The sequence below is a fragment of the Cygnus atratus genome, chromosome 19 (genome assembly GCF_013377495.2).
Source record: "Cygnus atratus isolate AKBS03 ecotype Queensland, Australia chromosome 19, CAtr_DNAZoo_HiC_assembly, whole genome shotgun sequence".
Taxonomy (NCBI): Eukaryota; Metazoa; Chordata; class Aves; order Anseriformes; family Anatidae; genus Cygnus; species Cygnus atratus.
The window spans coordinates 5324047-5348388 of NC_066380.1; the positions used below are offsets into that span (position 1 = coordinate 5324047).

A 24342-nucleotide genomic window follows, 5' to 3' on the forward strand; every position below is an offset into this window, starting at 1 on the left:
GAAAGGTGAAGAACAAAACCCGGACAGCAGTGCTGCCTTGAGCACGACGCACAGCGTGCCAGGGTTCAGAAATCCACGGCATATGTAAAAGCCTGAGCGCCTAGTGTCCTGCAAAGCCTCTCCACATCTAAAAATAAGCCCTCCTTATACACAACACTCACCGCATCTCAGTGGTCTTCCTTTTTAAAGGGAACCTAACTCGTGTCATTCCCAGGTGCAGAGAGACATGAAGGACATTTCCTACAACTAGGACAGGAGTTATGTTGAAAGCTAACTTTTTAGGTCAACTTGAAAAAAGCGCTTTCTTCAGGAGCTGTTGATAGATACAATCGTTTAGTTCATAACACTGGATGTGAAAACAAGCAATTATCAGCTATTTACAATTCCAAATTACATGCCCACTTGCCAACCAAACCCAAAAATGACACTTGTCATCGTATTGTACGCTATTCAAAAAATGAAACGTTAGAATGTTTCTGCTGAAAATAGAAAAAGCAGAAGTACCCCGAAACGTCCTATTAGGACCAACAAGATAAAACCATCCAATCTGCACGTATTCAGCTAATACATAAACCATTATTTCAAATGCATTTTTCACAGTGCAACAAAAACCCATTACATCATTTAGAGGTTTCATGGAGGTCAGATGCATCAAATAGAAAAAGTGTTTGTCCAGAACGCCTTCAGGGCATTCTTTAAAACATTTGCTCAATATGTTCGGGTATAAACACATGAGAATTTCACAAACGTTATTGACTGAAACTAAGAGCTACGGGGAAAAAGTACAATCTCATACATGTTAGGAAAAAACATAGCTGATGGTAGACACCAACAGCCAAAGTCATAAGCTGCAAAATCACTACTGCCTCTGGATGGAGGTCACATTCCTAATTCAAGGGCCAGAAGTTTTCCCCATAACCTGAGTTCAAATTTCTGAGTTCTGTGAAATTTACAGGAAGGTAAAAACGAGAAAGCTTTTACTTCCCACCTCTTTGCTGAATGTTACTGCCATGGGAACATGTTCTGCACGCTGCCAGTTTCTTCTCAGATAATTGCCTATTTCTCCACTAAGCTTCTGGCTCACACATGACTCAGTTTTAGCACTTCAGTGAGATAAGCATGTGCCCCATCCTATACTTAAAATTAGCAGGGCAAACTTTAGCCCCTTCTTAAGAGCCTAGGATAACTGGTCATTTGCTTCAATGAAATATGTGCTGGTTTCTATCAGAAACCGACTTGAGATACTCCCTTGTCTGGGCATAAGGAAGAACAACAAAAAGCAAAGCTACCAGCAAGCTACCAGTATGTGGCTGGTTATCACACCTTACATGTATTTCTTCAAGATCCAGGGAGATAAAACCCTTTCAACACAAATAATATCAAGGCAGATAAAATAGTTTAATATAGAGAACAAGTTTTGCATAAAAAATAAGCATAATCTTTTTTTTTTTTTTTTTTAAAGTCAGAATTTATATTTAAAAGAAAAGCTGTTTGGATATTGATCACATAGGTGACTCATGAATGTAGGAGCTACAGCACAGTTCTACAGGAGAGTTCAGGATGTTCTTAGCTTCTCCATCCACTAAATCCAGAGGAAGATCTGTAGAACAGAAAAAAAAAACAGCAATGAGTGCTAGAGTCTCCCTCAGGCTGTATTCTTCCAGCGTCCTGAGTATCAGGAGCTTATTCTGAGAACGTGTTGATTTTTCCAGCATCTTTTACCTGACACTGCATCAACACATGCTAGCTAGATATAATTACGCTTATTGTGGAGCCAACCATCTGGAGAGATATTATGTTCTCTACTTGACAGGGAAACAATGTTTAAGAATCTTGCTAAAAGTAATCCAGCAGGCCAGTGGCAGAGTGCATCACAAAGTTAACTTCATTCAGCCCTTAGTCCAGTTCTTAACTGTAAATCACCATCTCAATTCAGCCAGAAAGGTACTGATTCATTTCACACCTTGTTTCAACCTGACAAATGGAGTAGATACTAGATTCACACAAACAGCTTGAACACACACATCACGTCTCTCTTATATGAGAGAGTAACCTCACCGGGAAGCACACACTCAGAGCGTGGACTTTGAGCTCTATGCAGTAACACTAAAAAGGAAGCCAGAACTAGTATGTTACTTCTACTTTCAAAACTCTCTCTTGTACACCATTCAACTATTCTATTCTGGTTCTATTTGTATTTTTAATGAAGAATTAGACACAAAATGTTACTTACGTGTTAGTTGATCCAAAACCAAACCCTGAAAGAAATGCAAGATTAGAAAAATCATTGTTAAACGGTAAAATGAATGCTTAAGATGTGTAGTAAATGTCCCCTCCCACACACTGATTGAAAAACATTTCTTTCCTGCCTTAGGCCAGGGAAAGAGTGATGGGCAAACAATGGAAGTCAAATCTCCATCTAGAAGAGAAGTGACTTGCCTCAGTTCTTGGGTGCTTTTCTTTCACTGGTAATCGGCTATGTTCATTTATTAGTAGCAACTGCATACAATGAGCCTGGTTTATTCGCCTCTCCATGAAAACAGAGGGCTGCTTTCTGAAGATGGAGTCTGTGCTTAATGCAAGCCAGTGGTGACAGACCACCAATGAATGCATCTTCCCTCAAAGGCTCTGTTCTCAGCCCTGTGTAAATCAAAGCTGCTTCACTGAACTTCATCAGATAGAAAAAAAAAAAAGGCTATCAGTGTTCTAGCTCAATTTTGCAGTGCATGTTCTTTTGACACTAAGTACTTGCATACAGCTACCCATGCATATGCTACTGAAGAGGTGGTATTTCTCGACATTTTCCTTTGAGAAGAAAGAACAACTCCACAAAAAGGGGTGAAAAGCAATAATCAGATGCAGTATGCAGAAGAAGAGTGATTTATTCACATGCCACACAGCTTATTTGCTGTGGGGGAATCATGAGATTAAGTCTGAGAAGACACTAGACTCCAACCTGCCGCTGATTTCTCCAGGCCACAATGACTTCTCTATAGCAGGACCAGGCTCAAACAGATTTTTGACAGGGAGCTAAGCAATTGCACCTGAGTGCCAGGGAAACCTGGAGACCTAGGACCTGCATTAGGTTCATTACACTTTATCTTCTCCTACCTCCTCCACCTGTCCCGAAAGCTGAGAATCCACTGCTTTGCGTGCCGAAACCAGTACCCTGTTGTGACAGCGATCCAAACGTTGGGGTATTTTGATTTGCTAGCGTGCCAAACGATGCTGTATTATTACTGGTACCACCAAACCTGCAGTTTAAAGAGAAAATTTGTGTTTACAAGCACATTTTCACTTATAGTGGAAGTTTGTCCCCACACCCACAACGAAAACAGTGCATTCCTTAAACCTAGGATACATCAAAAGAGCAAGACCCCTTGATACGAAGATTTATAATTTTTCATTCTGGAAGCTGATTTCCTGGTTTGGGACGGACTGTTGCACACATGAATGTCTGTTCAGTTCCCTTTCTTAATGGATACCCGGGAGATGGGCAGACGTATTCATGCTTACACAGGGTACGTTTTCAAACGCTTGGCAAAACCAACCTCAGCCATCAAACGCAGTACCTTAATTCACCCTCTGAGTTATTTTTCACCCTTCAAGCTCAGAAGTATAGCATCATTTCATTTCACAAATAGGACAGCAAACAGCCATTTGCTATGAGTTGCTCATGGCCACAGCATAAAGCAGAGCCCAGCTGCAGAACTCAGAATTACAACTTTTGGATAGCGCCTTACCCACTGCCCACGTAAATTGTCTGCAGATTTCTCAATTCCTTTCTCTCCCCAGCCCCTTTTGAAGTACACAGAGCTCCATTGCTTTCCTGAAGATCTGCACCTACCTAGCACTTTTCCCCACCACTTTTGGATTATTTCCCTAATTGCTTTTGGGGACTGAAAAAAGAAATACATTTTTATATATGGAAATTGGTCTCTTCTCCACCCACTTCATCGAACCAAGCATTATAGAGCTATCAGCATGACACACTAATGAGACCATGATATGCATTATAGTTCTCTGCCCCCCACATACACTTCCAATTCTGAATGTAAGAGGTGCACTCAAATAGAAGCTTCAAGTGTTTCTTTCTTAAACCAGGCAAAATGCAGACACAAACTATTCAAATGACAAGCTCCTCTAAAAGACCTGCAAGCGCACAATGCTATGAACACTAATCCAGTACGAGTCCTGCTCTGCACAGACTGGGGGCCAAGTTAAATGGTGTTCCAGCTTTGCAAGGCTGTGCTTCACAGACGCTCTATCATTTCTGACAGAAAATATGAACCGACAGCACATTAACCCACCTCCCCATCCATCCAAATCTAGTAGAGATTTTTTTAAAAAAAAAAAAAGGCAACGAAAACATCAAAACATTTCTCTCCAGATACAGGACAACCCTTGTAGCAGTGTGACAAGCAATTCACCTGGTAACGGACGTCATCCCTCCTATCCTAGATGCAGCTGGCTGTACACGCTACTTCCATACACAGCATTAGCTATTCTGGGTGGTTTAGTGATTTTATACCTCTGGCCCTGTTAGCCAACCCCTGGACCTCTGGTCTGTCTCCTGACCCATGCAGCTTGCAGACTGCTTCAACTCCGAACCTCAAACGTGATTTTCTCAGCAAGGACAGAACAGGTTTTGTTGGTTTTACTAAAAAAGGAGCCAGGTAGTGGTACGCATTTGAGAACAAGAGGCTTTTACAGTGCTCTGTCTCCTCAGGACTACGCCACGAAACACACAAATCATGTCTACTCGGTGAAAGGAAGCAGTGGTGAAAAGTGACATGGAAGTGTGGTTCAAACTACTTCTTCCAGCTGCAACTGTAAGAAGCTGTCTGTTGAAAAAAGCTAAGCACAGTAGAGAAGCAGTTTAGGCTATGGACCTTTTTCTTTTTAAACATATAAAAGACGTGAGATACAGTCATTGCCTAGTAACAATTTAAACCTATCTCACCCAGATTTTCAGGTCTTTTGTAAAGCTCCTACACAAAACTGAATTGAGAAGCACTTGAGGTTAGTTTATGAAAGCAAAACCTTTATTATCACAAACAGTCTGAATTTCAGACTTTACAGAAGTGCAGTGGTTTCTATTTTTGATACCTAAGTTATTTATCAAGTGATGCAGATTCTTCAGAACTGAAGGAGCAATGAACCACATATTTAAGTTAGCAAGGTGTTTTGAGGAGCTTGGAGCTAATACTGCACAACGTACTGGCAAGTAACTTCACTGGATGTGGGATTTTAAAAGCGTTGCACAGATGCTAAATTATACTCCAGAGTTAAACAATTGCTTAAAACTTTACAACAAGATTTGCAAACTCGTCTGGGGATTTTGCATTTTGAATTTTTTGAATTTTTATTTTTATTATTTTATTATTTATTATTTTGAATTTTTTAAGTGAAAATCAAATTCCTTAGGCAGTTCTGAAAATATCAGACCAAGGCTACACCTTTCTAATAGAGAAGAAAGTCCCCCAAACTTCCCACAAGTTAAGCCACTGAATTCTCTTTCTTGAGTTGGCAGACTCCTTATGCAAGATGTCCATTCGCATCTCTCTGCTCCTTGTTCTTTAAGCTTTAAGTTCCCATCTTTAAACTTCAAACATTTTATCTGAGTGCATCCAGTTTCAGCACAAAATCATGCAGCACAGTGGCTGGAAGTGGGAACTGAACAAAAATACCAATTGAATTGAAGTAAAGTCATCTCTACAAGAGCATCCTTCTTTGTGGGGATCTAATTAAGCTGCCTCTATTTTTACCTTTCCAAAGGGACTCGCCAATTTGCTGCACCAGAGTTCAGGATGTTGCTAAAGAACCTAGCTGAAGCCTCCCACAGCTCAAGGGTGCCCTGGCAGATGGGTATCTGCCTAACCTCATGGGGGGATCAACAAGTACTCTTCAGGATGTTTAATGTGCCTTACGTAAAGGTAGTTCCTCCCAAAAACAAAGGCAAACACTTGCGAAATATGAAAACACTAGGACTGGGAAGATAACCCATTTCCTTTTTTCACTCCAAGTTTTTCTGTTTTTAATTGAGTCTGTTCAGTCTGAATATAGGACATGACGGAGAGCTGCTTGCTGGTGGCCCAGTGGCGAAGAGGTGGGTTTGCTGCCTATTGCACACGGCGCTTTGCAAGGTTTGAAATTCTCTATTCCTTCTTTATCTCAGTAAATAAAGTGCTGTCTACTTTGGTGCCAAGCACAAGCTTAAGAGGTAAAGAATCAGGTAAAAAACAATCAATGCAAGATAAACACAAATCACTCTGGGACCACAGGCTGTTATAAGTTCCTCCTCCCACCCTCCAAAGGTGAGAGAACAGGCTGAATTCTCATTAGTATCTCCAGCCCAAATCTCACAAGTGGATAAGGTGGCTAGACAGCGTCACAGACGATATTTGTTACTTTCCTTGCTTGGCATAATTTGTAGGTCTAGACTTGAACACATCAAGTGTGCACACAGAAAATATTCCTGCCTTCACTTACACACACAAGATGACTCACATTCCCCCCCTTTTCCCAATCGCTAAAGCTAAAGATTCAACAAAATAGTTTCAGCATTAAAATGAGATCATACACATTATTTCCTTTGGGGTTAAGGTTTTTGGTTTATGCCATTTTCTTTTTTGATTTTTTTTTTCTGGGGCAGGGTGAAGGGGTGGAACAAGGACACTTAGAGCTTAGCATTCAATCACAGAATACATTCCTTACCTTACTGGAGAGGTAACTAAGCGTAAGAGCAGTTGTCATGCAAGGATATTACTTTCCCAAACCCTGGACCCTGGTTGGCTTACCCAAATCCTCCAGCGCTGGCTGCTGCTGTACCCTCGCCGAACACTTTGCCTCCCGTCGAGCCCAGAGGGCTTGAAAAGGTTGGGGCTGAACCGAATGCTGGCACCCCTCCAAACCCAGGGGATCCCCCAAAAGTGGGAGGGCTGCCAAACACTGGAGCAGCACCGAAGCCACCTGAGCAAAACAGAGGCAAAAAGGGGACAAGAATATCAAGTAAACAATAGTGCAGAAAGAAAGAAGAAAAATTAGATTTCCAAGTAGACAATCTCTACAATAGGGCTGTTCATCTTGTCACATGGCACGGTATTATTTTTAAAAGTAACTGCCACAGAGCTTCCAAACTGCAGGATAATTTGTTACGTAAGCCTGGGATAAGAAAAGTACCCAATACATGTAAAGAACTGCAACCAAATTAAGAGACTATCCACAGAGCACCACATTCTGGGCCTCTTGAACACTTGAATATAAAATCAACTCATCCTCCAGAGCTGTACTACAGGGTGGAATTATATCATTCATGCTTGCACAGTGCAAAGGAATCTCTACTTGCTTTACATAAAAACACCAGTACTTAGCTGTGAGACAGCAAGCATGCACAATAATCAAGTTATAGTAAACATACATATAGCAGGTAATAATAGACTGATGTCTTTATTATTATAAAAGACATCCATCCTTCAGCACAAAACTAGCACTTACCAAGAAAAAAATCTTAACTTAGGTAGTCACTTTTAAAGTAAAGTTCTGCTCATCACCACTTAGACAAGTTACTGTGCAAAGCAACTGCATATAAAAATGCAGGATTAAAAAGCTTCCGCAAAGGCCAGCTTCATGAACATTTGCTACCGTGTTTTGATGGCAGTGTTTTACCCTGGCTTCAGGTCTCATCTAAAGCCCTTCAAGGACACACAAGTTGCCTGAGGACAGAAAGTGACGCATATAAGTGCTTAAACTGGAAGAACTCTCCAGTGTAATGGAGAAGCCTCCCCTCATCTCTTAAGATCAGAGCGTAATTAGTAAGTTTGTTTTTGAGGTGCTCCAGTGACACAAGAAGATTCAGCAGACAGGTTATTACCTAATGCTGACTTAAGTGGTGGAAACTAAGAGGCAATGATTAAATGCCAGGAACTGCAAGATTCATGCAGGACATCAAGAACTGAACTCTGCCCTTGACAATTTTTGTTCAGGGTTTAGCTGCCTTCTGCAGCTCTGAACCAACTTTTACCCAGATGATTTTATTCTATGCTCATCTACTGATATTATTGGCCTGTTTCTAATTGACACTGTGGAATGCGAAGAACACCTGCTCTTTTGTTTGACTAGGGCTGAGGACTGGGATAGCACCGCACATTTTAATACCCTGGGTGAAATTCCAGTCCATGAGACAAGGTAATGGATACTGTTTGGCTGTAAACACAAAAGGTCTGGAAAAAAATAAATGCTAGGCCTGAATTATTTAAACATAGATCAGGTATCTTGTTACCTCTAGCTCTAGGAAGTTAGAGTATTTATCACAGGGGCTGAAGCTTTGCTTGGGATACACTTTCATTTGCAATACATATTAACAATTAGTGAAGAAAGAAAAGTGAAATATCCAAGTAATGAATCCAGGAGAAAAGGGGATCCAAATCAAGTAAATCCTTCCACTGCAGTTGAGAGGGGAAGATGCACCATTTCTTCCAATATTTAGCAAATGTAACCAAACGTTGGAAGGATCTGATGGGCTCTTTTTAACTAGATGCTTCTTCTGCACAAACCTCTCAAAAAAAATCCCACCTCAAAAAATTTTTGAAATTAAAATAATCAAAAGCAAGATCACAGTCATTGGGTAAAAGAAAATTAAGAGCATCCTTCAGCAATGCCCTTCTCCTCTGGCAACAGAGGCAGATAGGAGGTATGCCTGAGACAAAAAACTCAGCCTGCTATCAAGTGGAATGCAATACTTAAGAGAAACCTTACAAATGGCTGCTGGATCTGATAGCATCATCATTATGCTCTCAGCCACTTCACTAACACAGAGCACAGCTCCTGTCAAAGCAGAGTGCTTCCTCTCAAAGCACTACTTCTCCAAAGGGAGTACTTAAGCACCATTGTCTCAAGAGAATTTCAGAGATGACCAAGCCTTCCCCTGCTTCCCCCAGGGATGAAGCTTCAAAAGACACCTCTAGAGCAGAACACCACCTACCCTCATCACTGTTCACTGTAAGAATGGTCTGAGGACAGAGGAGAGCTTTGCTCTCTCTGAACCTCTCCCCGTTTTTGCCTGATAATCAACAAAAATGAACATTTTGCCACTCAGTTCCAATGAACAACATATCACCACTACCCCTGAGTGTAGTGGGGGGGCATATGACAGTAAAAAGAAAGGAAGGTTTGTGAGATTTCCTACATTTCATAAAGGGTGGGATGACAAGATACCTGCTTTGGTTGGACTAGAGAACCCAAAGCCTTGAGATGCCACGCTTCCTCCACCAGAGCTGAAAGTGCCTGTAGGCTTCTGCTCTCCAAAAGATGAGCTGCCAAATCCAAAGGTCTTGGCTCCACTGTTTCCAAATAAGCTAGAAGAGTCTGGGGAGATGAAAAACACTTGTGAAGCTCATAACGCACACCAATTTACCATTTAGCATCAAGATACAAATAATGAAAATTTTTCTCTGATGAACCACGTGTTTTATTTCATTACAAAAACCAATACTACAATAAAGGAAGACTAAGTTAACGAGAATTGGGATTAATCGTTGAGGTCAGTGGATCATTAAAGATGTAATAAAATAAAGAGGTTTGCTCTCCCAAGACTTTAAGTGCTACTTTTAGCCACATGCAGCTAATTCTACAACTTTTCTTTGTTCCCCTACTTTTACTTTTTAGCCACTGCTTCCCCTCCTTCATGCTTTCTAGCTGTTGGACTCCACGCCTTCTGCTTTCCCTTACTGCCAAATCTAATTCGCAAGTGATGAAATAACAAAACTGGGCAGCATCAGTTAAAGAAAAGCCACAGCTAAGAAATCGTTACGAACAGCTGTTATGGCACACAGATACGTAACAACAGTAGATCTGCAAAAGCTGCACATGGAAGGCACGAGTGGGTCTCCTAGCATTTCAAACTAATTGCTACAGCAGACAACAGCATGTATGCATCTCAGCACAAATTTTAGATTATTACAAAGACCTGTTAATCCAGAAAACTCAAGACTAATGTATTTTTAATCTGAACCTGGCTATAAAAAAAATAATTTTTCCACTAGTTGGCAGTGATTGGTTCTCGCATTAACAGTTAATCGTTTATAGCTTCAAAGAAAGGATTTCTAACAGGCCCTTTACAGTCCCTCGTGCAAAGGAACTTGATGGTAACCTTACTGTATTCTTAGCTATTTTCCATGCCTCCTTTTGCTAGCTTGGTTGGCTGGGCAAGAAGCAACACGCGCCCGGTTTGGCATCTCAAGTGTAGATTGATTTAGCTAAAACACCCATATGGACTGTTGTCTTTTAGCTGGCAATTGCAGCAAAAGAAAGGACAAGTGCTGAGCTCCTCCTCCCAAAGAGGACTAATACAATTTCTCTCCTCTGCCCAGCTTTCCTGATGCTCGTAGAGTTTGCCTGTGAGAGACCCACCCCATCTACCAAATCTGGATAAAAACTGGTAAAAGGAACTCTACAGTTCTGCTTTCTAACCAAAGCAGACACCCCCAAAACAATTGCTGAATGTATTTATTTCTCTTTACTAGGAACACGTGACTCAAAAAAAAAAAAAGCACATCTCCTGGACAAGAAAAATTACCGAGAGCTTTCCATGTATTATAGCAAGTTTTGATAAAATGTTATATGTGCCGCATACAGACAGACATTTTAAGGACAGAAAGCTGAAGAAACTGCCCATCCATCACATACATTGACTTGGCTTCACTTGAGCATGGGATTCAATGATTTTTACACTGTTAAGGCAGATGAGAAATAAAGAAAGCTTTCTAAGTTGCGACGAAGTTGGAAACAGAAATTCAATTACAGGAATTTAGGGTATTTGATTTTAAAGAAGCACTTGGCCACAGAATTCCCTAAAGAACATAGATATTCTTCACACTTCTTGCATTTGCTTGTTTGTTGCAATTGCTGCCCTACTTGCTCTCCATGAACCTAGAAGGAAACCTACAGAAGAACACATCATGCATACTGTATGCCTCTGCTACCCCTACAAGCCTTTCACGTAAACACAGAATTTAGTAAAACACAAAGAACAGCAGAAAAACAGATGGGATCGCAAAGCAGATGGGAATCACGGCACATTTTGTATTCTTGTTTTCTTCACTTACTCTGGGAAGCTGCAGATCCAAATCCTCCACTGGAGGAACTGAAAGGATTCTTATTGGCTGCATCCTGACTTGGCTTTCCTCCCAAACCACTGAAGAAACCTCTCCCACCATTTCCAGCTCCAAACAGGCCTCCACTGGAAGAAGATGGCTGCTAGAACACAAGAAGGACAGAAAGGGGATTGTAAGAGAAGTCAAAGCAGCACATGCCCTCAGGGGTGTTTTTCCTGTTTGGCTTATTCCCCTGAGCGTACGCAGGGGCTGAAGAACCAGCACGCCAACTCTTCAAACACACAGTGCAATAATAAAATCTGACTTAAGTTACTCACAGATCTCATCTACATAAGAAAATATGCCTTTAAAAAATCTCTCTACTGTCCAAGTAAGAACACTCCGCTTCCCATTTAGCAGGGAATAAAGGTTTATACTCTACCCCTACCTTAACTTCCCTGTAACATGCTCATCTCTCCGTACCCCTTGGAAAATATTTATGCAGGTGCTGCTTTGGTGCCTCCTACATTAGCAAATATCTTCAATACAAACGGGGACAATTTTTACTGACTACGTCATATTTGATCATTTTTTGTTAGAAGCAGGTAGGGTACCCTGAACAAGTCCACTCTGTGTAACAGTCCCTTGTTTCTGCAAACGCAATAAATACTTGCCTGGCCAAAGACAGTGCCTCCAGTATTAGCTGCTTGCCCAAACACAGAACCTGTGTTGCTAGAACCAAAACCTGCCAAGAAAAGAAAAGGAGAATAAATTAACAGAACTATTACTAGGATGTAAGACAGTTCAGGAAGGTGACACTAGTCCAGAACAGGGAAACACCATGGGTATCCCATGCCAAAACACACGGAAACAAACGGTGTTACCAAATGTACCTAGGTTGGCCAAATTTAAAGTATATGCCAACAAATAATGCATTCCATTAAAAGTTTATTTGAAAGTCACTGTCCTTTTCTCTCCAATTTAAAAACAAACAGAAAATAAAAGGCCTTTTCACTTGTGGGATTATTGTTACCAACATAAAAGAATTGGATTTCTGTTAACATTGCTGTAATAATGTTGCAAGTCATGAACAAGCACTGTAGCATTTTGATTTCCCCTGTGTAGAGGGGATCTGAGCTTTGTTACCTAAAGATTTCTTTTATAGATAATGAAATGTTTTGATTAAAAAAAGAACTCCCCATTCCATTTCCCAGTTCACTTAAATGTGCATTTTGTAATAAAACTTGCAGTTTCTATAATTAGGAACACCTTTCTCAAGCAGAGTTCACTTCCTCCTATCTAACTACTCTCTGTTACTGTAGTTAAAATGAACAAGCAGTTTGCCTGCAGTGCCATCATTTTTAATTAAATGAGCCTAATTAGTTTTTCTTCCTTGAAAATACATGTTCCCTATTATTACTATGTACTTTTCACTTTTTCCCTTGAAGGTCTCTATAAAGATTTTAGAGACAAAGCTTTGGAAAAACACAACAATATATTGCAGCAACAGGGAGAACAAAAGGATTGACAAAGAAGGTTTGACCTCTGCAAGTATTCTATTTAACCATGCAGATGGGTAGCGGATGGTTACATTACTGCTATATTTGAGGTGCTCCCAAATGCAAAAGCAGATTTAACACTGTAGTTCCTCATTATCCCACCATTTTGAAGGCTTAACGCATTTTTGCCGTCCCAGATCCTGATATAATAATATACCTGGCTATACATCCACTGTTGCGTGGACTCTGCAGCCCCATGAAAGAAGCACTGCACCTGCATTCACTCCCTTGATTATGGCCTCAGGACTGCCTCAGTACTTCAGTGTAGCCATTTACAACACACTAGTTTGAGAACTTTTACACTACGTTGAATCCAACCCAATTCTTATGCCAATATACGACACAATACGTAATTCAAAATTAAGTCTAGATAGACTTGGAAGTATAAGAGGAAGGCAAGATTGAAAAGGCTACATTCAGTGGCCTCCTGATGAATATCAAAGCAGAGCAAAAGCTTCTTTGGTCTCCAACATTAGCTTCCTCCTCACGTGCACTGCAGCTCCTATTCTTAATAATTGGAAAAAATACATCAAGTGCCATAGGGGAAAAAAGGCATTAAAAAAAAAAGTCCTACTTTTTCCAATGATAAACTGCTTTCTTACTTCAGTCAGACAGCACTGCTGGAATGCTGCACCTCCCTGCGGTTTGCTCTTACCTGAAGCTTGGCAGAAGCTGAACCCAGCAGATGACGTAGTAGTAGTAACGGCGGCAGTGTTACCAAAGACAGAGCCCCCTTGCCCAAAGGTGCTGCTCTGCCCAAACACTGGAGGGCTGGTTTGTCCAAACAACCCGCCCCCGGTGCTGGGGGATGGCTGTCCGAAGGAAAAGGAGCTCGCGCTGTTGGTGCTAGCCGGTGCTCCAAACACACTGCCACTGCTCGAGGCTGCTGTGGAAGCCGCCGGCTGGCCAAAAGCGGGCATTGTCCCAAATCCAGACTGGCTAAAGGTAAAACCACTTGAAGAACTGCTTGCTGGTTGCCCGAAAGTTGGTGCTTGCCCAAAGGCCGGCTGACCAAAGCCCCCAGTAGTGGTGGTGCCAAAAGCAGAAGTACCAAACCCCGTGCTGGCAGCCTGCGTGGTAGCGGTGGCAGTGGACAACGTACTGGTGGTGAGCTGCCCGAAGGGAGATGATGCTGTGGTACCTGCTGGTAGCTGTCCAAAAACTGATGGCGTGGAAGGAGTGGCAGTTGTATCACCAGTAGGCTGGCTAAACGCAGAGCCAGAAGAGCTCGAATTTGGAGGCTGAGCGAACACTGAGGAGCCTGCAGAAGTAGGGACAAACACGGAGGCACCAACAGCTGGACTCTGAACACACGTAGCGACATCAGCAGCAGCAGCCAACGTGCTCGTTGGTTCTGCAGCAGAGGCAACGTTTGTCGCAGCGGTTGTTGCCGGGATGTTCTGATCTGGTGGGACGGATGCAGATGCAGCAGAAGGCACCAGTGCCTTCAAATCACTTGTGGAAGCTGGAGTAGCAACAGCATCAGTCGGAGGTGCTACTGATGCGGTACTAGAGTCCACGGCGCCGGTGTCCCCACCTGCTGCCTGGGGTAAAGGGGGTTCTTTGATGGACTCTGAAAGCTGTACCTGTGGCTGTGGCAACTGTGTCATTGGAGGTGAAGACCCAGCTGCTACAGCTTCGTTTTCAGATGTTTTTTCTGAAGCTGGCAGTGATTTGGCATCCCCTCCACCCTTACTAGAAGCTGCCGCAGGGGCAGCAGTCTGCGACGAACTCAAGAAATTTCCAAATGAGAGGGACGTTGAAGCAGAGAGAGTGGAAGGGGTAGAGGTGGATGTGCTCACACTGTTTGCTTGCTGAAGACCAAATGAAAAGGTGGGTTTGTTTCCACTAGAGCCTCCAAGGTTAAATACCCCAGAAGACCCTGTGTTGGTTATCTGGATGTTGCCGAAGAGGCTGCCTGTAGCACTAGTGCTGACGGACGCGGTTGCTGTGCCAGCTGACGTGACTGACAACGAAGTGGCGTCTCCAGCTTTTCCTAATGACAGGGGGGCACTGAAGGTAAACCCAGAAGGTATTGTTGATGCTTTAGTTGACTGTGTTCCTGCAACGCTGATGGACGGTGCTTTCGCGGTGGTCTTGACGTTATCATCTGCCTGACCAACACGTAGTCCTGAGAAGCTCCCAAGAGTTTCCCCAGACAGATTGCTCTGAAACAAGTGATCCCCTGGCTTAGGTGGAGAGAGATCCAACTTGCCAGAGGCTGCAGAGGGAGCAGAAGACATTGTTGCAGCAGGTTTGTTTGACTGAGTGCCATCTGCTGAAGAGCTACTTGCTGCCACGGCTCCTGAAGCACTTGCTGGCTTGAGGGACCCAAAAGCAAAAGAGCTTTCAGGGACTGCTCCAAATTTGGAACCCCCGGCAAGTGAAAACGAATCAGGCTGGTTGGACTCCTTAGCAGGGGCTGTCAGTGAAAGACAGAAGGTACAAATTGGAGTTATGGTATGCAAAGCTCATTCATCTTTTTTTTCAATAGCAGCAAGGTTTAGTGCTTTACAGATTGCAAGACAATGCTCTTACCTAAAAACCATAATGCCTCCTGGCAAACAGATAACTGTCACCTCCATGTGCATTCAGTATTACAACAGTGACATTTTCTGAAGCCTTTATGGACAGGGTTACAGTGACAAACACTGTTACTTCTATGCCCCAGCTTCCACTTAACCATCCTTTTTTCTTGAGTACAGACAACTTCCCTTTTCAACAGCCAGATAACAACATAAAGATCATTTACTTACAGACCATTTGTCAATAACACCATTTCTACCCTTTCTTGTGTGGTTCAGCAAAACAATTCCTGACACTCACCACAGAATTCTATACAAAAACCAATGGCTCAGAACAGAATTTGGGTCATAAAAGTACTTCCAGTACTTCAAAAATCTTTGTCAGAATCAAATCTTTCTGTATGAATTCAACCATTTATAGAGCACTGAACACTGTTTCTATGCAGCCTGTTTTCAGTTTTGAAATACTAGAGAAAAGCTCACAAAGGCCAAAGCCCTTTTAAGATATACTGCTGTCCAACAGTGTGAAACTGCTGAAGTTTTAAGGGAGACTAAACCAGCTTTACTTGACGAATTGTCATGTCATTTCTGAGCACCACTGAAATTCTGACATGAAGACATTGCATTGGTGTTTGGACCAGGGATCAATCTGGACAAGATACAGGAAATCTGCATAGAGATCAAGTCAATGAACAAAAAGTTCTTAGCACTGGCACTACCCTTGCCTTTTACCCTATATTATTACCAACACTGAAAAAAGCATCATTTGTTTCCTTCTGGGGCACTGAAATTCCTTCTGTTCTTCTTCCATCACCAACTAACAAAAGCAAAGGCACTTCTGCCATAGAGTAGAGTAAGGTAACTGCCCTCACCCAATGCTGTGCTTTACAGGTCTGTTTCCTGCCCCTCCCAATCCTCCTTTGATCTGTGTTATTTACTTAACCTTTTATGCTAACTTAATCTTCAAGTTTTAAGCCATATTAGTTCCCTCTGCTTAAGGTCAGTGGAATATCAGTAGCATTGCTGTGGCCGACCATCTAAGGATATAAGCAAACCAAGATTTGTTGCAAGAGGTGTTATCTTTTATTAGAGTAACTGACAGCATTGGAGGGGAGGGAGGGTGGGAGGAAGACTTTTGAGCATACAATCTCTTTTTCAAGGCTGAAACTAGAGGCAGTAAACTTCTGGACTGTTACAAAAGCAGATGTATCAGGCCCCTCTTTCCAGACAAGGTGAATATGATCTACCTATGAAATGAGAAGGCAGCCTACATATTGTCAACTCGATTTTATAAGTAACACAAAGCTACTCCTAATATTCCCCTCCCATTACTAAACGCTCACTCCACTTAATGACAGATTTCTATGTCAGAGCACCTTGGAACTTTAAAATCTACAGATTAAAGAGAAGAGGAAATGACTACAGATATTACCCCTCTTCATAAACTAGTACCTCCTGGATGCTCTTGGCAGCAAATATTTTGCTTACTCTTAATTGAAAAGCAGGTGGCCTAGATTCTTGTCCATTACAGGGCATAATCCAACATACGTATACAATGTTATTGCAGCTATTGCAATTTTAATAATAGAAGTGCAACATAAAACAAGAACCAAATGAATTAGGAAGAGTAAGCACTCTCATAGCAGAGAAGAGATTTTGTCTGCACACTCTTCCAAACTAACCTTGTGAGGAAGCGAGGCTGGGCAGCGTCGGTGATGAAGAAGCTGATGTGACAACACCAAAATTAAACCCAGACCTAGCAGGAAAGAGGAGAAAGGGAAAGAATGACTTTGAGACTGAAGTGTTGAAACTTCCAGCCCTATGATTAACACAATGCTGAGCCTCAGATTTCCTGTACAAGTTTGTACTAAGTCAGACACATGGGCACATGTGCGCAAGAACAGTTTTTCCAACTAGACAGAGAAGCATGCACGCAGACTGGCTTCCATTTGCTTCCTCTCCGACAAATCTTCTAGAGGGCTGAAGACAGTCAGAATTGAGAAGTTTTTTGACCATCTCTCATCCTCCCATATTCTTTCATTTCTGCTGTATATTTCTTCCCCATTAAACTCAGGAGCTAAACAACGAACCAAACCCTTCTAACTTCTGGAAGACTACCTACAGCAGAAGCTATAGCAGTGACTACAGCTTACTTAAAATTTAAAAACCTGAATGGTAAGAGAGTGCACGTATGAAAGGGAATAACTGGACACTACCATCCTCTGAAAAGGAGATCACTCATAGCAAGACAAATTTAGTTTCCATGACTATTTAATACTTAAAATACTATGTCTTGCAAAAATACTGTGTTTTTTCACAATGAGCACTGGAGTCCTCCAGAGACCTTCATTCCCCAAGGCTTTTTAAGCTTTCACACTGCTTTGTCCTCTGATTCTCAACGGCCAGCTCCTGATAGTCAGAATGTGTAAGACACCACAAACAACAGCACTGTATTTAGTATACGGTTTACAGACTGAGGCACTGCAGCCTAGGACAAAGGCAGGGTTTGTTTGGTTTTTGAATCTGAATTTCAGTGTTTCAGGAAGACTATTTTATCCTTTTGAAGAGTACTGCAAGGTGTTTAGATAACATCCACTTGACAAGCAATGTAGAAATGATTAAGATTGAACGAAAAATCATTTGAAAGTATGCTTGTGTTCTGAAATGTTTAGTGTTACCTGCTTCATAAAGAGAAACTTCAGTATTAGATAGCTAAATATGCAGAATTCCAAACAATTATTTCAAAGGAGTCACCCCTCTTCCCCAAAGATACAATACAATCAAAGAAATATTTTTTTCAATCCCTGCAAAACAATCTGTAAGAGAGGTTTCGGAGTAACTTTATGTTCATAACACGTGCCTTGCTTTGTATTACTGTTATGTAACACAAATCACGAGATGGCACAGTGACTCTTTAGTCACCTTCATGAATAGACTACTTTTCAAGCCACAACATGGAATTTGTTTTGTTGTTTCAAAATAAAAAAAGCAATTCAGCAAGTTTGAACATTAGCACAAATTTCAAGTCCTAATTGGGATTTCCAGCACTTCTCTATCTCAAAGCTTTTGCAAACGCTGAAAACCTATATAGGTATGCCCAGGTTAGAAAAAATATCACTCTCTTTGGAAACCATCTTCAGAGGTGATGAGTGTTACTATGATCATATCCAATTTCTTCCCATTCTTCTCTGTAAGAAGAAACCTCCAAGGTTCAACCTCTTCTCTTGTCACTGTAAAGCCAAAGTTCATTCTCACACATCCCTGCACAACTTGCTTGGGATGCTTTTCCTGCTACTGCTCTTTGTTCACTAAATTAAGAACGGAGTTTTAAACCAGCTGAGGTCTTTTTCCTCTTCCTTAACCCCAAGATACAAGATGCACAGTGTATGTTCTCTGACTCTATGAGATGTGGTGACTTGCAATCAAAGACAGGCAGTGAACCCAGTGCATTCGACCAAGAGCTAGTGCTTTCACCACAGTCATGTTGCTCTAATCTCAAATCATCTCCTGGCAACCTACCGGACAGCCGAGAAATACCACTATACATAGTGTGTGATTTGTTCAACAGCCCACTATAAATCAAACAGTTTAGCCTTATTTGCTCTTGATTTTCTTGATTAGCTACAGAATGAAAAGTTCAAAGTGCCAAAATATCATGTCAACTTCTCACAGAATTTCAATATTATGCAGCTTGTAGGTAACACTTGCTGGAACAGCTGACACACTCATACTTAACGTCAACTACAAAGAAATATTAAACTTCATACGGACCCCACAGAAGAAAACGAGAATGCCTTGTTGAGCTGCGCAGTTGTTGCTGGTACTGATGTCACTGTAGAAGTCCCAGCTGTAACTGTTTTTACTGTCCCTTGTCCTGTAAGTTACAAGAGGAAACATTACAAAAAAGACGACAGCAGCATGTCATCCAATTATAAAAAAGGAAGGAATAGTTTCCATACAGTCTGCAATTTTATCAATTGGAAACAAAGGGGCTTTGCCACTTTAAGACATATTTGTGCACAGAAACATTCCTGATGGTGTTACAGCAACCCAGAATATCTGAATTATTTTGAAGATGTAAGGCAATAACACATCTGATTAAAGCAAAGAGAGGTCTCACTATCTTGACAATAAAAATTAAATAATAAAAAACAAGAAATCCTTGGTAAAGTCTCTCATCAACATATCAAAACACATTTCAAATAAAAAGAAAACGGAGCAAACTCAGGAGCTGACGTTTTCAATAAACCAAAATTTAAGAAGTGTTTGCTACAGTCAAATACGAGACTTAGCTATTTTTGCTGCTTCTCACCCCTGGCTAAAAGGCAACCTGCATCCACAGATTAAAGTCAGAAAAGCAATAGAGATGAATTTCAGACATTTATGCAAGAGGCTTATAAAACCATGTCCAATGCAAGCTTTATCATCTAATACACATTAAAAATCAATTCCTTTCTTCCCTGAGTTTCCTCTTCCCTCTGTTTGTGCTAAATGATCATTCCTTTCCTTGTAAGCTTCTAAACAAAGTGTGTAAGACTACAGTATCTGAATTGGTTCTAAAGCTGGTCCTACAGCCTAGTACTCAGCAGAGCCAGCACCCAACTTAACTCATTTCAGGCAAGTACATGTGAGCTTAAGTCAGGTATTCCTACAGTGCTGAAACCCATAGTATAGAAACACTCAAGTCAGACACAGCATAAAGGAAAACTATTCCTGTTATTTCAGGATGTTATCACTTTCCTGCAAGAATGCAGGAACTTTTCATGTTTAAAAAATAAAATGGCAAAGACAGATGCTTTTCATTTGCTGTCAAACAACAGTAGCCTTTGGTTTGAGGCGCTTTCACCATTACCTGCTAAAGGTTACAGATTCCGAGACCACTTTGAAAGAGGAATCTGAATTCTAGGATCACTGAATTCTAGATGCAGGCACTCAGACAAAACACAGGGCTGGACACAACACCTCTTCCCTGCCATTCTGTACTTTGTTCTCCTCCTCAACATTAGCATAGCAGCCTCTCAATGGAGGCAGATCTTTTTTCCCTGTCTTCTTTCTCTGGACTGCACACCCTGACAGGTGGCAAGAGACACTCAGGCCTTAATTCTATCTCCACCATGGACAACTCACCTGAGATTTTGTTGCCAGATGACGTTGGACCAGGTGTAGATGCCATAGGACAAGGTGCAGACACAGAGGAAGGTAGAGTTTGTCCCTTCAGTGAGCTTGCTAGAGGTGTCTAAAACCAAAAACACCAGGTCAACACAGTCTGAGCATTAACAAAGGCCCTTCTGATCTTGGTCTGATATGATGAGAGTCAGGCAAAGACTTGAGAATGAACTAGAGCAAGTACTTGGCAGAACCTCCCATCTTGGGTCCAGATGTCTTCATAGTTAAATACAGGGTCAATACTCAACTTTTTCAACAAGTCTCTTCCAGAGGCTGGTAAGCCTCCATGTGCAACAGCTCACTGCTTCCAGAAGACAGAGACTGTTGGCATGGTTTTCCAATGTGTGGGAATAAAACCTAGCAGCTTGTCCACCAGTAAGAAATGTTTTCAATAAGATATACAGGATAGGGAAACTCTCTCCCTTGATTACCTGGCAATTCTTTTTGGTGAAATTTGGGTATATTTAACACACAGTTTCCATTGTTGTTACTTGCAACCCTTACTGATGCAAGGCCATGGCCATTGGAAAGCTGCAAGATTCTTCCAAAGAAAGAAAAGGCAAGACATAACAAAGATAAACCTGACACCACCCTGTCAAGGTCACAGATAAATAAATGCTTTGCCAAGAATGCATTGCAAGCTGTGAAAAGAGACTGTTAGATTACCTGTTCACCAACAATTACACCCCAAACTTTACTGAACATGCCCAGGTACAGTAATCCAAAGGAAAAGAGCTCTATACCAAGATACCTGTTTAGCTTGATTTGTAGCAACAGTTGCCAAAACCTGGTGGACTGCCTGGGCTGCAGAGTGAGGAACTGATGATCTTAAAAAGAAAAATTAAAATGTTAAATGAATGATTATTCTAAAAGTAATTTGCTTGCCTCTCAAAAAGAACAGCTTCCAGAAGTCTCAAACAACCATCGTTATTAAAGATTCCACACACAACTCCAAATGAACAAATCTGATTAGGGAATAAACCTCTTAAATGAATCAGCCACATTTAACAAAGGAAGACTGCAAATGCATTTAAAGCTCTAGACTTAAGTGATCAAGTCTTCTCCGCACACTCTCATCTCTGAAGAGAGTCAAGCCTTTCTATTTTACGAGCATCCGATGAAAAATCAGCAGGTAAGGGGATTACAATTTTATGCCTAGTGGATAACAAATGTAAGAAGCTTCCTTTATAGTGCAGAGCCCAGACAAGCGTATGCAAGTACATGCAACTCTCAGAAATGCTGAGCAAGGTGCCAAAGCTATGGGAAGAAGAAAAAAGATAGCACTTCAGGTCTTTGAAGTGTAGTATAAGAATTAATGAAGTCATGACAAGAAGTGTGATAAGACTAACCTATATTCTCCAGCTTAAGTTTGGAATTTTGACCATGAAATAAACTGCATAGCAGAGTCCACAGGCAATTACTGCAGCGTAACAGCTGCTTCTAAGGTGAAGCACCCTACATGCTGTGGGCCATAAATGCAGTTAATCACTATAACTTGAGAACAGCCACCTAGTTTTAACATCTCCTCAAGTCTATGGCTCACCAGCTTAAATGGATAGTGCCAGAAGCCTCCAGAAGCATAACAAATTTGACACTTGATTGCATTCTCTTGGTCTCTTACCCAAGTAGAGTCTTCCCATCTTGACACAGGCCAGGTGTTCCCTAATGCAATAAGCAATCTCTGTCCTATAGAAAGGGCCAATATCACAAACCCCAGACAGTATGTGAATCTGGGCATTAAAAGTTTTGTTTCTCATAAAGCATGAGAACTCCCAGATTGCATCAACTATTTGGTCAGCTACAGGCTAGCTCATAGAAATTTCCTACTGTATTCCAAAGGAAGAGGACACATGCATGCGACAATGATTTATCTCAGATCGAGTTTTGTGTCTTAAAGAGCTTCACATTCCTATTAAGTCCTTCCTTCCAGCAACGAGATCTCTTTGTGTTGCATGGCCTGGATTTGCCCTCTGCCCAGAGGAAAAGTGTAAGAGCATACATTTCAGAAGTTTCAGATTATCACTGGAAAGAGACCAGTTCGGGAAGATGCAGCTCTAAATTTCAAGTTCGTACAAACCCTGGACAAAGAATGAAAACACAGAAGGTCTGTGAAATTCACGATAGGGAGGCACCTTTTTCCCAGAAAGGTCTCAAGGTCACTTGACCCACAGCTTCTCTGACAATAAAAAGGCTGGTTTTGATTTCAGTTTGAAGACTTTATATGAATAATTGGACTGGGACCACCAACATACCTAGTCACAAGCCACCGCACAACTGATAACAACTGAAAAATCATTACTGCTTAACAACCTGAAGAGTGTGCTGTGGTGGCGAAAGACAACCAGCATGTCTGAAGTAGCAAAAACTAATGAATTAACTTTGCTAGGTGAATGCTCTTTATTTTAGTGCTCAATCTGACTGGCAGGCACAGGTTCATTTGGGTAGATTTTTTAGTTAGTACATTTTTGTGAGGTCAGCTGTAAAATAAGACTGTAAAAAGCCTTCAAGATATCTAACTATCTGGTGCTCTGCACATTAGAGAGATCAATTGATACTGTGAGTCTAAAGCTTTTTGAAAGTAAGACAGGTCTTTATCTACAGTTCAAGTGAACTCCAATCTCAGATATGTATCTCTCACTCATGGCCTTGTCTACACACAGCCAGCACTCTTTACTTTTTTCATTGGAGATTTGATGGAGACAGGAGACTCTTTAAAACAATTTTACAGACAACCCTTTTAAAGCAGGTGGAGAGCTCTTTGCTGCCGTAACACTGTTTTTAGCAAAATATCTCAAGGAGAGCTGTTGGAAAATTTAACTTTCAAAACATATTACATCCACACACACACCCTCCACCAGTTTACCACTTTTAGGAGAAAATACAATAGTAAAAACATCCCAAACTGTTTCCCAATTAACATGCAGAAGAATCCCTGGCTTAACTTTCAAGGTCATCAGCTGAGTTCCACCAGTGTAAGACTGTTCCATTTTTTGAAAGGCTGCATCACAAGAATTTCATTTTCATCTTTGACAGTGAAGAGTAAACACACTTGTTTGGAAACCAGAAATAAAGTAATAACAGAAGTCATGCCGAGAGCTGCACGTATAGCCCACAATTATGTGGGCAAAGCATTTGCAGCTCCACATGGACTTTAATCAGACATACATGGCGATTTATCCTGGTTTTAATGCCTTTGCACTACGACATAAGTGCACTAACACCAACTTTGCTCAAGACTTTTCAGCAATGCCCTTGCCACTCCAGCCCAGAAAAAGCCACATATTATCTTGGTCTTAAGCAATGGTAGGAACATCGAGCAAAGACAGTTTCAAGGTCAGTACCACGACAGGGAAAGAGACTAGTGCTGTGGCTGATGACAGAGCCTGTTGATAAGACAGACATCTCTGGAATGAGCTGAGCTGGCTGCTGTCTGTAGGAGGCAGAGAGCAGGAAAGCCAAGAGTTACAGCTAACTCATGAAAAATCTTAAATTCAATGTTAAATTCCTGAAGCCAACATTCATAATTTCCTCACGAGGATGACAGCTTTGCAGCTCCATATTTTTCCAAATTGATCAGCCTCTACTGACACCCAGCCCTTCAGTCAAGATTCTTATTTCAAGAAATTGAATACAAGTTTCAAAAGAAGCGAGAGTGCAGTTCTCCTTCTCTCTGTGTGAGAGTCAGGGAGCAGAAAGGAGAGGCTTAACCCCAGAGGTTTTCTCTGTAACAGACAAGGAAGTAGAAAGAACAGCATCTGGACTGCTTAAGCCCACAGACCAAGGACAGTGACAGAGAGGTGCACTTCCCTTACAGAAAGAGGCAGAACAGTATCAGTGACTGGAGAGATACCAGGTCCAAAGTGTGCGTTAGCAATCAAAGCACTAGATCCCAACAGGAGGGAACGCACTAAAATGCATTTCATAGACTAACGGAGAAGGATGTTAATACTGGTCTTGTTGCTTGTTCATGCCAAATATTAGCAAATCCTTGAATGACAC

General features: G+C 41.5%; 1 protein-coding gene across 2 annotated transcripts in view; it reads right to left on the reverse strand.

Moving 5' to 3' along the window:
* Window positions 1-1385: 1385 nt before the first annotated feature.
* The window catches only part of NUP214 (nucleoporin 214), a 45483-nt gene continuing 22526 nt past the window's right edge, over window positions 1386-24342 (reverse strand). Inside the window, exons 25-36 of one of the 2 annotated variants that reach the window (XM_035555060.2) lie at window positions 21095-21170; window positions 20305-20413; window positions 18949-19051; window positions 16860-16933; window positions 13308-15074; window positions 11768-11838; window positions 11106-11253; window positions 9217-9366; window positions 6801-6972; window positions 3112-3254; window positions 2234-2258; window positions 1386-1600 (exon numbers count right to left, since the gene is read on the reverse strand). In XM_035555060.2, the coding sequence (XP_035410953.1) occupies window positions 1567-1600; window positions 2234-2258; window positions 3112-3254; window positions 6801-6972; window positions 9217-9366; window positions 11106-11253; window positions 11768-11838; window positions 13308-15074; window positions 16860-16933; window positions 18949-19051; window positions 20305-20413; window positions 21095-21170 (2872 nt within the window). In that variant the 3' untranslated portion in view covers window positions 1386-1566. Of the gene's footprint in view, window positions 1601-2233; window positions 2259-3111; window positions 3255-6800; window positions 6973-9216; window positions 9367-11105; window positions 11257-11767; window positions 11839-13307; window positions 15075-16859; window positions 16934-18948; window positions 19052-20304; window positions 20414-21094; window positions 21171-24342 lie in introns of both variants that reach the window. The other variant, XM_035555059.2, reaches the window with a different exon arrangement.